Here is a 13,045-nt window from a genome sequence, read left to right as displayed (position 1 = left end):
TTGGCTAGATTTAATAATATAAGCTTTTTCTTGTGTTTATTGAAAAACAAAATAATGGTTGGATTACTTTTTTCATTATCCTAACCACATAAGAAATTCACTTACACTAAACAATACTTGAAAAACTTTAATCTTTATTATTTTAATGACTTCTTATGCGATAAAACACAGTTTTTTTTTTAGAAAAAACAATATTGAGTAATTAATCTTCACTAATACATTTAGAAAGTGTTTCTTGTCAATTCTGTATAAAAAATCCAAATAAATAAAATTAACAAATAATTTTTATGATGAGTAGTTCCAAGAATGGACCTTGCTCAATTTGTTGTGAATTTAATAAATTGAGCTCAACAACAAAATTAAATTAAAAAGGTTGACAATGAAATAAATTACAAAATGAAATTGTCAATTTTTATTGATTGGGAAAATTTAGCCAGCGCAAATAATCTTCCTGTATCAGCAATGTCAAAAGAACTGTTTCCAGTACATTAAATAATGGTTGTCTAAATACCTATACTTTTTGTTTATGATTTTTTTGGATATATACATCCCTGCCCCCTAATGCTGTACATCCATCTAAAATAGGCGTATGTTGTGCAGTTTCAAGCTGATAAAAATATGATCCTTTTTTTTTTTTAAAACCGTAGATGTAAAAAAGATTATCCAGCAAATGATGTAATTGTATCAGCAATATCATAAGAGCTGTTTCCAGGGACATATTACTAACTAATGGCTGTTGAAATGGTACTTCCTTTATTATATCTCATTTTATATATATACATATATCACATGCACAAGCTTGTGCATGGGCATATGAAATAGACATTTTGAAGCTCTTCATTGTAGGCTTCTTCCAACATTTTAATTCTTCTGTCCACCTTTGTAGCTCACAACTATTTAACCAAGTACATGGAAGGGCGATCACCACATCTCCTTCTAACACTGAAAAATAATAATTAATTATTCATCAAACAATCATTAAATAAACTAGATTACAGTGACAAAAAATTTTAATTAATTTGAGTGATAATATCAAGCGTCTTACTCTCATACCACATAAAATTACTGATTACACCTTAATCCTTAACTCTTAATCCTTCCACTCATTTTTCCCTGCATCTTTACCCTTCCACACACTCATCAGTGGTCAATGCCAAAACGCCTATCTCGGGAAAGTAAGCGCCCAATGTGCTAGTCAAACTAATAGAACATCAAACCCTCTCGCAACTCTCTTTAGGACCAGAAACCTAAGAAAGCCAGCAAGTAGATGCTCCATTCTCTATAAGTTATTCAACTGACTCGCATATCTAGAAAAGAATTAATTTTCTCCAGTTCTCTAACAATCCTAGCACATTCAGCCTGGTACTTGAGTCAAACATAAAGGAAATGGTTTACTCAGGACTTTACAAATCAACCTAATTTAACTGACTTATCCCTAAAAGCACTATGTCCAGACAGAAATTATGCAATATGTTGATTTCAGCAAAACCCACCTAGCTACTTGCAAACCTTTAACATCCGAGAAAATATCATCCATTTAATGATCATCAAAAGACACAAATAACAACTTCCGCCTTCTACACTCATCACGTTGGTGGCCTTCTTCTCCACAATGCTCTCAGAGCGAAGCTTGTTGGCAAAACTTTGCCCTAACCTGCAACACTCGAAGTTTCTCTGCTCGTCAATATACTCCTTGACGTGACAAGACGACAAATCCATAAAACCTCTTCCCTCAGAAGTAATTTTTTTAAGAAACCAGACCCAAGCTTAAAAACACTGTGATACCGCTGAGCACACTTTCTGTCTTATAAAAAGCCCTACCTCAACCTTAAGTGGATACGGGTCTCCACTTTCTTTTTGAATTAACTTTCACGCCTATCGTTTTTTTGACTAGAAACTGACAAACTGTTTCTTGATTTTGGTCACTGATTCATATTTATGATTAAGAAATAATTCATTGAATATTTGATTATGTTTAACATCTTTTTTATTGTAATAAATAATACATTGATAAGTATAAATAGGTTATTAATAATCTTATATATAGTATTGTTGTATAGATTACAACAATCTTTACATACACATGTTTACTCTGTAAACATGTTTACTCTTACTCTGTGAACTCTGACTTGAATTTAAAAAAATAAAAATTTAATATTTAACATTTATTTAAATGTCAGTTGGTGACTGAATTGTAACTACTTCATATATTAAGTAGTAGGAAGAAGGCACTTCATTTAATTAATAAAGAAGAAATGATTTGAATCTGAACAGAGACTCATAAATAACCCGGACGGTCTTCCTGTCATCCGTAACGACCATTAAACCTTTGTTGGTTACGTTTATATTTCCTATTTTCAGGTTTGCCTATTGTCATGAAAGACAACCTGAAAGACTTCCCTAATCTTCTTAGCTGATTCTGTGGAACTCTCTTTCCTGTTAAGAAAACCAACCTCGGGTTTCTTACACGGAACCTCGGGGTTCCGTGGAAATCCACTCCGTCCATACCTCATAGGCCAATACCTCGTAACCCTCGGCCAGAGCCAAAAATCACCCTTAAACTCTACGAATTACCATCGTTTTACGGACTCCCGCAGAAGCAATTTGGGTTCTCCAGAAACCCTAAGATGTGAAACTCTAAGATGATAAACCCTTAGATACTCGTCGTTGAACGAGAAGACAGCATTATCCACTTTCTTTTCAGCGACCTCTTTTGCCTTACCCAATTTAGACTTTCTCCTAACATTGAAAAAGTTTGAAAACATCTTCGTCAAGTTCCTAGCACAGTAAACTGACTAGTTATAACCCTCGTTGTCTTCTGTCTGGCAAACAAAACGGACAAGACCACAGATGTGACAACGAACCGTCGGGAGGTCTGAATGCTTTCCAGTCACTCTTAACAACTTTTTTCCGCTACTGGTTCGATGATGTGACTGAAAAGACAAATTTTCAAATACAGATTACGGCCTTAGGTCTTAAAAGAGCACAAGCAAGACTAGAGTAAACCTTGTTTGTTTACAAGAGCTTCAAACCAGGAGTCGTTGCTACTATTTCGCTACGTTCCTTGAAGAACATATTGTTTTACAAGATCCTCTTTTAGGTTGGTACATGCTAGATAGTTCGCTAAGTACAAGACCCTTTAAACAGAGCCAAATGATTAGTATAAATCAATTTGACAAAAACGGTGGAAAAGCCTCGAACAGTACATAATCCAACTCCGGTGGAAAGTGCACACACGACCACAGGTCGACCAAACAGTATTTTATTAAATAAAATACTAATCAGAATAGAAAGCAGCATAACTCTAAGAGTATGTGCAGTAAATATACAACAAAAGTAACACTTATACGTATATGTATATAGGTCATAAACCAAATGCCACTAGCAAGTGACGTTAACAGTCAGCGTTCTTTTCAATAGCTGTACTAATCTTTTTTGGATTCTACTGTAAAAAAAAATTATAAAAAAATGTTTTTCATGGATTATATTACTAATAAATAGCAAGGGAATTAATTTCAAAATTTTAAAAAAAGTAGAAAACATTTTTGCTGTAAACCCTTACAAACAAACAGACAAATTACTAAAAGATTTGCTAAAACGTGTTCACAAATCAATCTACGAACATGGACTTATGATACACATTACTGTGTTCTTTTTTAAAGTTAACTAGTCAATGTAAATATTATGATCTGATTCGAAGAAAATAGTACCAATGATACAGCTTGTTGAAGAATTTATTGTGTTTCTTGTCACTGTCCCCACTGCTTAAATTCACTTTTCGATTAAAGATTAAAAGAATAGATCCTGTCGTATCTTAGGCCTAGTACAGTAAAATATTCATCTTTTCCAAAGTGTTGAAGAACTTAAATAACGATAGCCAATATTTCTTTCTAATGAACTGTAGAGAACTCGAATCATGCACATCTTCTTTATGAATATACTTTAATTTCATGTATAGTATTTCACAAATATTCACAACGTTAACTCTGAATCTCTTTAAATTTTAATATTTTCATGAGTGTTCAGTGAACAAAGTGTTATGATCAATTTCTTCATGTTTTCGTCATTTAGAAAATAATTTTGCTTGATATTCACTTTTGCCTAAGATAAACTTTTCTGAAATTTAGTAAAAATTTCAAATAGGCTTTTACCTCGTTCATTTGAGAGAAGTTTTTTAATTATTTATTGTCCAAAGATAGTTGGTATTTTTTGCTTTGACATTATAACAAAGGTTGATCAATTAACTGGGAAAGAATTTTAGTTCTTTCATTTATACCGCTCTTCCACTCACATCAGCAATAGGCTAAAATAGTTGAGGAATGTACTTTGCAAGAGAACTGTTACTATATAAATAATCTAACTACTGAGTTTGTAATTATTAATGTTTGATAGTTGGCTGAAATGTAATGCACAGTCGCTCAAAACTGGTAAATGAAAAGAGATAGTCAAATGAAACAAGTGTGGCATAAAAGTACATTTAATTTTGCTACAAAAATTTACACATTTTTCCACGTAGTCACTAATTTACAGCTACACATTTCTCCCAAAGGTGAACCAATTTTCATATTCCGTCAATGAAGTATGCTGGCAATCTTTGCTTCATCTTCGTCTTCACTGCGTCCTTCAGTTCATCATCCGTGGTGAAATGATCATCGTTAATATCCCTCTTGAACTGCGGGAAGAGGTGAAAATCACAGGGCGCCAAATCTGGAGAATGTAGAGGATGTGGAATAGGTTCAAATTTCAACTTTCTGTGTATTTTCGTGGACCGACTGCGAACAAATTTTGCTGTAGTCCAGTTCTGCATTAATGTGTCCTATTCGTTCTTTCATTTGCCTCTCTATAATAGGCTTATAGACAGCGATACGTTGTGTGAAGGCGATCATTTTGAATCGATTCATAAAAGTTATAAACTTTTCAAAATGATCGTCTTTTGGTGCTTCTATCGCTAAAAAAGGGAAACTAGTTGACACTGCGAATGTCGTTCTTAATATTCGCTTTTCCCAGCTTCTGATGCGCGAAACATTATTGCCCATCTACAGACACCACAGTTTTGTCACGATCAACGGCCTTTAGAGGACGATGAAGGTCCACATTTTACGCTATTAAAAATTCAGTCACTGCACGCTATTTTAGATGCGTTGACACATCAGGAGTGCTCAACACTACACTCATGGTGACTAACTGACAGAACGAGGGTCAGTAAGTTTTGGAATGTAATTAGAAAAAGAATGAAACTACAAGTTGCTAGTACCTGTCGCTCTGTGCAACATTTTTCTATCCCGTTTCGTTCCACTGTGCATTACATTTCAGCCACTCTACTAATTTACTGATGAAATTTTTTGTTAATTTTTATATTGTTTTCAATTCTATTTCAGAAAAATTATCAAAAGTTTACTTGGAAATTTTTTTCCCAAAAGTAAAAAAATCTTGCCTATTTCCACCAATACGTAGAGATGGTGTAGAACCGGTACTTGATTATGATGTGGACATACTTGATAATATTGATGCTGACTCAAAAAAGTATGGTAAAATTCTTTTTCAGTTCTGAATTTGTTTACTTTTTCAACTGTGGTCGATCGTTTTTATTTAGTTTTCTACTAAATATTCGACTCAAAGATAACATTTTAGTTTAGTACATACAAGACATTAACGTCAGTATGAAAATATTGATGTGCAAGAGTTTCAAAATAATCAAATGTTAAGTCAAATGTTAAACAAATGTTTGCGATTTTTCACTTATAGAGAATAATTTTTTTTAATAATGACTTTATTAAACATAAATCAAAAAATTAAAACCATTCTGCAGATATTTCGCTTGGTTTACGACTATAGGCCAAACGTTTTGCATTATCCCGTAACCATTTTGAGTAGTATAGGATGTCCAGGTTCAAACGCCATTTTGCTTTCTATGAAAGTTATTGAAAAAATTAAAAAAAAAAATTGAAAAGATTAAAAAGTAAATGAAAAGATTAGATTAGATTAGATAGAATGTGTTTCTAGTTAAATTTACAAGCTGAAAGAGTGGATTTATTGCAAAATACATAGTAAAACACGCGTTTGAGATGCCTCCAAAATTACAAAAAAATAACCAATAACCAATTGGCGCTTGAACCTGGACATCTCTTTTCACGGGTTTATTCGAATACATTAAAGAACGGCTACGTCCAATGATGAATGTGTGTGTTCACGTTAAATTTACATGTTAAAACAGTTACTGAATAATTCATAGTAAAACATTTGTTTTATTGCTCATTGCTGATGACGGTCGTTAAATAAAAAAAAGAGCGTACTCAAAAACGGTGTTTCCTAGGCTACTTTTAACGCGATTTTGAAAGGCTTAACTGAAAAAGATACCATTTTTTGCAGGAAATTGGTAGCCACTAGTTTCATGCGTATAGGGCCAAGCATTTTCGAGATAATCACTTTTCTAAAATATTTTTTGTATTTGATATAAAATAAAAATATGGTTTTATTATCTAGTGACCACTCGGTTAACAGTTCCGACCACTTTTAAATTTATAACGATGTTAAAAAAATCGGTAATCATAACTTTCAGATAAAACAAAATAATATGTAATAAAGGTTCTGGATTATTTTTTTTATAGAGGAGATAACTAGTAACGATATCTTATATATACTATACATAATAAACAAGTATTAAAAGCTGAATGAACACTACAAACCTATATGGAACGAAACGTTGAACATTGCAACGAAAAATGCTTGAAAAAAATCTCGTTTCAACTAAGTAATATATGTTCCCACACATCTCAGGAATGGTCGAACTGAGAATTACAAGACTACACTTCATTTACACTCATACATATCATCCTCATTCATCCTCTGAAGTATTATCTAACGGTAGTTACCGGAGGCTAAACAGGAAAAAGAAAAGAAAGTAATATATGTTCGTAATATGAATCAAATAAGACCATATATAAATTTCTCGAAATATCTCGATCCCAGCGCCACCTAGCGAGTCGAAATTTTGCAAACATTTTTCGTTTCAATTAACTAATAGATATTCATAATTTGACTAAATTCGGACCATTAACAGATTTTTTTCGAAATATCTCGTTGCCAGCCACACCTAGCGAGTCGATACTTTGCAAATGTTTTTCGTTTCAAGAAACAAATTTCTATTCATAATTTGACTCAAATCGAACCATATAAAAATTTTTTCGAATCATCTAGATGATAGCCCTACCTAGCGTGTCGTAATTTTGAAAATATTATTCGTTTCAAGTAACTAATATATATTCGTAATATGACTCAATTCAGACAATAAATAATTTTTTTCGAAATATCTAGATTCCAGCCACACTTGGCGAGTCGATATTTTGCAAACATTTCTCGTTTCAATTATACAGAGTGTCCCATATAAAACGCAACCCATCAATCACTCATCCATGAAATTTCAAAAGTCAAGCTTACTCCCCTACTCGTTACTGAAATGGACTCGTCTAACTTCTGACGCGGCGACGCAGTAGAACACTACGGATAGTAACAACAATGCAATCATAACGTTCTTTGTATTGCTAGAGACAAGATGGTATTTTCGCTAGATGAACGTGTTTTCATTGTCGAGTCGTACTTCAGTACGAAATCAGCGGTTGCAGTGAAAGATTTGTTTCGCCATAAGTACCCAGATAAACCGGCTTCTAACAAAACATCAGTATTAAGGTTAGTCGCAAAATTTAGAGAGACCGGTTCTGTTAATAAAAAGGAACACAAAAGATCTGCATCTGCAGACTCAAATTGGATATTATGCAATTTTTTTCTAAACATCTCGATCCCAGCCCTACAAACAGGCTGATATTTTGCAAACATTTTTCGTTTCAAGTATCTAATGTATATTCCTAATTTGACTCAAATCGGACCATTTACAAATCTTTTCGAAACACCGCGATCCTAACCCCACCTAGCGAGTCGATATTTTCCCAAAAACTTTCGATTCACGTTAGTAATATATATTCGTAATTTCACTCAAATCGGATAATTTACAAATCTTTTAGAAATATCTCGAACCCAACCCTACCTAGCGAGTCGATGTTTACGAAACATTTTTCGTTTCAAGTAACTAATGCATATTCGTAATATGATTCAAATCGGATAATTTAGAAATTTTTTCGATACACCTCGATCCTTGCGCCATATAGCGTGTCCATATTTACATGGTCCGATTATAGTCATATTCCGAATATAGATTAGTTACTTGATACGAAAGAGTTTTTCAAAAAATGGAGTCTCTTGGTGGCGCTGGGATAGAGATATTTCGAAAATATTTATTTATGTTCCGATTTAAGTCATATTCCGAATCTATATTAATTACATGAACCGAAACCTTTTTTTGCAAAAAAATGGCTCGCTAGGTGGCATGTTTGTCGTCATATTTCTTTATATTTTATTTATGCTCCTATTTGGCTCTTATTCAGATTTTACATATATTCATTACGTCAAACAAATATTTTTGAAAAAATAAATATGCTAATTTTGAGCATAAATATTATGTATGATATTCGAGTTCGCGATTGAACTCGTTTACGTTCAACTTTGCGTTCAATATCGCGTTGTAGTGTTCGTTCTGCGTTCAATACCCGGTTCTTATGTATAATATATATATAAGATAACGTCATTAGCTATCTCAACCATAAAAAATTAAACAATCCATAACTTTGTCACATATCATTTTGCTTTTTCTGAAATTAATGACATTTTTTTTTTAAAACATCGTTATAAATTTAAAAGTGATCAGAACTGTTAACCGATTGGTTACTAGATAATAAATCATATTTTTATTTTCTTTTATCATCAAATACAAAAAATATTGTGAGAAAAGCGCGTATCTCGATAACGGTTGGACCTAGACGTATGATACTAGCGGCTACCGTTCCATGAAGTTGGAAAGTATCCTAGGTTAAGCCTTTCAAAATCACGTTAAAAATGGCCTAGGATGTACCGTTTTCGAGATACCCCCTTTTTTATTTAATGAACGTCATCAGCAATAAGCAATAAAACATATGTTTTACTACGAATTTTTCAATAAATCAACTGTCTTAAGTCCTTAATTCTACTTATTATATTTATTCAAAAAAAAAAAAATGATATATATGTATGTACTTGTAACATATCACTGTTACATTCAAATCATTCATAAAAGTAATAAAAAGATATTCATTTATCTATAATTGTACCCTCATACTTATTCATTTTTCATTAACGTAATTGAGGGAATAGTCTACTTAAAAACTTCTTTTTTTTATTTAATGGCTCTAAGTGGCTCACTTAATTATTATAATAAACTATATAAAATTAGAAATTATTCTATATAATAATTATTTTGATATAATAATTACAACCCCTAATATAAGAGTGGCGGTGTGAAAAGGGAATGTTATAAAATATCTTATAACTTTCGAACTTTGTGAGGTACGAGTACAGTGTTTATGCCAAATTAAACATGAAATAATGCTCTATATTCTATAGAATGTAAACATTTTGACTGGTTTTTTAAAAAATGTTATAATTTTTTTTTAGAAACGACAATTTTTTTATCGTTAGTTAAAATTCAAGATTTTATAATAAATTTTTTACTTTCTACATAAACATATCCATACAACAGATGAAAGAGCAGATTATCTGAACAAATTAAAAGAAAAATCGTGCAGATATCTCTCGTAGAAAAAACGTTATAAAAATTTATTTACGGCAAACCATGAAAAAAAGAAATTTGCGAAATCTGAAAAATAAACTTGTAGAATTGCCAGCACCATACGTAACTCCCTCTTTCCTTTATTCTGTCTTCTTTGTTTTAACTTCTCAAATCTTAGCTTTCTTCTTCTTTCTTGGTGCTTTCTATGTGCTGAAAGCTCCATTCTTTTTTTTTTTCGGTCATCTCTTCGTCTTGCGTAACGTGTAGACTAACCACCGGCGATGTGGATGCTATTTGCATATCACCATGATTCTTGCCATACTACCGAAATTAAATTCATTAACAGCTCTGGCGACAGCAGTTCTACAAGTCCTTTAGAAGCGTTATGAAATTTTTTGCACAGTCTCCATACGCAGCTGTGAAGACTCTCATTACGATTCTGAGTAAGACCTTTTATGCACCTGGCTAATAAATTCCTATCGCTAAGCTGACGATAAATAGGAGCTGTATGTTTAAGTACTACCACATTTATTGATGTATGTACATCCGTAGTGTGGCTACCAGGTGCTTTATTTTCAGTAAGTGCTTTGTTATAAAAACACAGCCACCTTGGCCGGCAGGACATTCGGTGTGTTTTGGTTCTGCATAGGTCGCGATACGGTGATAAAGGGTTGCTAGCACAGCTGTCTTCATTGATTCAACATCCTTATTGATATCGGCTGCAATGTCATTTCTATAGTAGTTAGTGAGCTTACCAATTGTAGCTTTTATTAGGCTGCTAAGCGTCTTAACCACCACACTGCGTCTTATCACACTTTTTCCTCTCTCCCCTGAGCCGGACCCACAATTAAGTACAACACAACCCAGGGGAGTGTCCATATATTCACAGTCCTCCCCGCCTACCAGCTACATCCAGCATGATAGATCGGCCTGCCGGTCGGATCTTTCCTACGTGCCTGTCTCTAACGTCCAGAGTAAGGTAACCAGGCCCGACTATGTCGTTGCTGGGCCCCACCCCAGAAGCCGGGACTAGGTCTTTACGCCAATGCCTGTAACGGGAACACCCCGCCGAGACTCCGCCTTTTTCAACGCGGGATTTTGGAGTACCCGTGCATCACCACCGCCCACCCGCGCAAGCACGGACGGGCGGTGGCTCCGCAGGAGGCTGTCCATCCTCCTCGCCCCCCCCCCTACTCATCCTCATGACGACTCACAGAGATCCTCATCGTGACGACACACAGCCCCTCAGTCCGGTAGCCCTCCATGCCACATATCGTGCATGTCGGAGGCGTTGTACAACCCGTCCGCCGGTGTCCCGGCTTCCCGCAGTTGTAACAGAGATGTGACCTGTTGGTTCCCGTACAGGTCTCCGAAACGTGCCCTACGACCCAACACCGATAACATATACTCTCATTCTCGGGATGACCGCCCTACAATGGACCCATCCGATTTTGATCCTTCCTTTCGTCATACGTTTAGCCGCTCGGTATATTGCGATAATCGTAACGTTTTTAGTTTCTCCGTAAGCGGGACGAATGGATTTTATCCGGAAGTCGTCAGTCGTCCCAATAACAGCTGCTACAGCTTCGTGTATCTCTCAGTCAGTTGTATCCGCATCAACGTCCTTAACATTCACAACGGCCCGTTTAGTGTCCCGAGACTTTATATCAACGCGTAAGTCCGGGGCTCTGACTCGTAGGGCAGCCGACAACTCCTCAGCCTTATTGACTCCCTATGCACAGTTAATCGGATCCGCCTCACCGGAGGGACAGCACCTCACCTACTTCCTCTTGCTTCACTGTCCGCGTATCACCCCCTTAGTTGATCTGGGTTAATTGTCATATTGTAAAGTAACAGAAAAAATACCTTGAAAAAATGGAAATTTGTACATTTACAATCTTCATTTATTTCTATATAAAATGAAATCTTATAATACAAAAAATTGTGAATCTTATTTCTTTATTTTTTTTAAAAGCACGGTTTATCAAATTTTGAAAAAGTTAAGTTTCTATGACAAAAAAATAAATAATAAACCAACGAAATGAAAATTCAACTAATTTTATCACACTTGTCTACAATGTATTTGTAGACAAATGATTTAATTACAAAAAATTTAATGATTTGATTTAAAAAAGAAATACATCTCAAATTACGTCATATATTTGTTATATAAATTAAATTACTTTTCACATATTTGCAAAAAACTATTTTTTCGTACATTTTTTTAAACAAAAAATTATGTGCAGGTTATTTAATCTTCACATATTTTATTTATGATGGGTAGATTATTTAACTGTTACGTTATTTACAGAAATAACTGATATTATTGACTGTATTGTCAAAAATTTAACAACAAACTTATTTGGGCACAAAATTAATACTGATATTTTATTATTAACAGTGAAAACAATAAGAAGCATATAATACATTCTGATGATCGTGTACTTCTTTCTGAATGCGAACATCTTGTAGAGAAAATAAACTTTAATATCGGTGCTCGAACTGTCTTGCTTCTACCAGGATATAGGACTATACCTGATAATACATCGATTCAGGTTCTCGTAAAAGGTAAACGATTCTCTTAAAAGGTCAACTTTTCCTTGATTGATTCTTCATTTCCTTAAATTCTCTTTTTTTCAGTTTTTATTTATAAAAATTTGCATTATTTAATTTTATAACAAATTATAAAACGGTAAATAAAAACACATTTCATGCAATAATAAATTTTAATTATAATTTTTATATATTTTCTTTATTTCTTCTCTTCATTTAATTAGTACAGTGTATTAAATTAACGAAGTGATAAGGCAACAAAGGTTTGAAAATTTTATTATTTTGAGTTCAAAAATGTTATCCTTTGAAAAATTAATTAGTTTTATATTACTGTAAATGTTATACGTTTTTCTAAGTATACTAAAACTATAGTTTTTCGTACATGTGAATATTTACTCAAGGCTTCTCCAAGCTTTGTGTAAATGAGAAGTATACATCTCGAGAGTACTTGTAAATATCTTTCTTAAAAAAATTACTCATTTTTAGATTCATTACTGCTCTTGGTTGAGAATGATTATTATTGTAGTAATATGGTTTATCTTATATTCTTATTTATTAATTTGTAGTAACTGACATTATTTCTAGACATTTTTTAATAATAAAACGATTCTTGTTTTGGTTAAAATTATACTACAGAATTTTCCTGCTGTGTTTGGATTATTTTTATTAAATTTAATTTCTTATACTTTTTTTCACGTTCGGTTGATGTAACTAATAACCTTTCTCACAACTGAATTCACTGCAAATTTTGTTGTTGTCAAGTTTTATTTGTTTACCGGCAACGTAACAACATTACTGTTCGTCAAAGCCTTGGGACCTGTTTTATTCAGGTTTTCC

General features: G+C 33.4%; 1 protein-coding gene across 4 annotated transcripts in view; it reads left to right on the top strand.

Moving 5' to 3' along the window:
* Positions 1–13,045, top strand: part of LOC142328872 (phospholipase A1 member A-like) — a 43,733-nt gene that overhangs the window by 4,583 nt on the left and 26,105 nt on the right. For all 4 annotated transcript variants that reach the window (XM_075373002.1, XM_075373003.1, XM_075373000.1 and 1 more), the window contains 2 exons: positions 5,379–5,523; positions 12,057–12,223. In XM_075373002.1, the coding sequence (XP_075229117.1) occupies positions 5,379–5,523; positions 12,057–12,223 (312 nt within the window). The remainder of the gene's footprint in view (positions 1–5,378; positions 5,524–12,056; positions 12,224–13,045) is intronic.

Source organism: Lycorma delicatula, chromosome 8 (assembly GCF_047948215.1).
Source record: "Lycorma delicatula isolate Av1 chromosome 8, ASM4794821v1, whole genome shotgun sequence".
In the NCBI taxonomy this organism is placed as follows: domain Eukaryota; kingdom Metazoa; phylum Arthropoda; class Insecta; order Hemiptera; family Fulgoridae; genus Lycorma; species Lycorma delicatula.
Note: the sequence above shows the minus strand (reverse complement) of the source record. Positions and strands in the feature narration are given on the sequence as shown.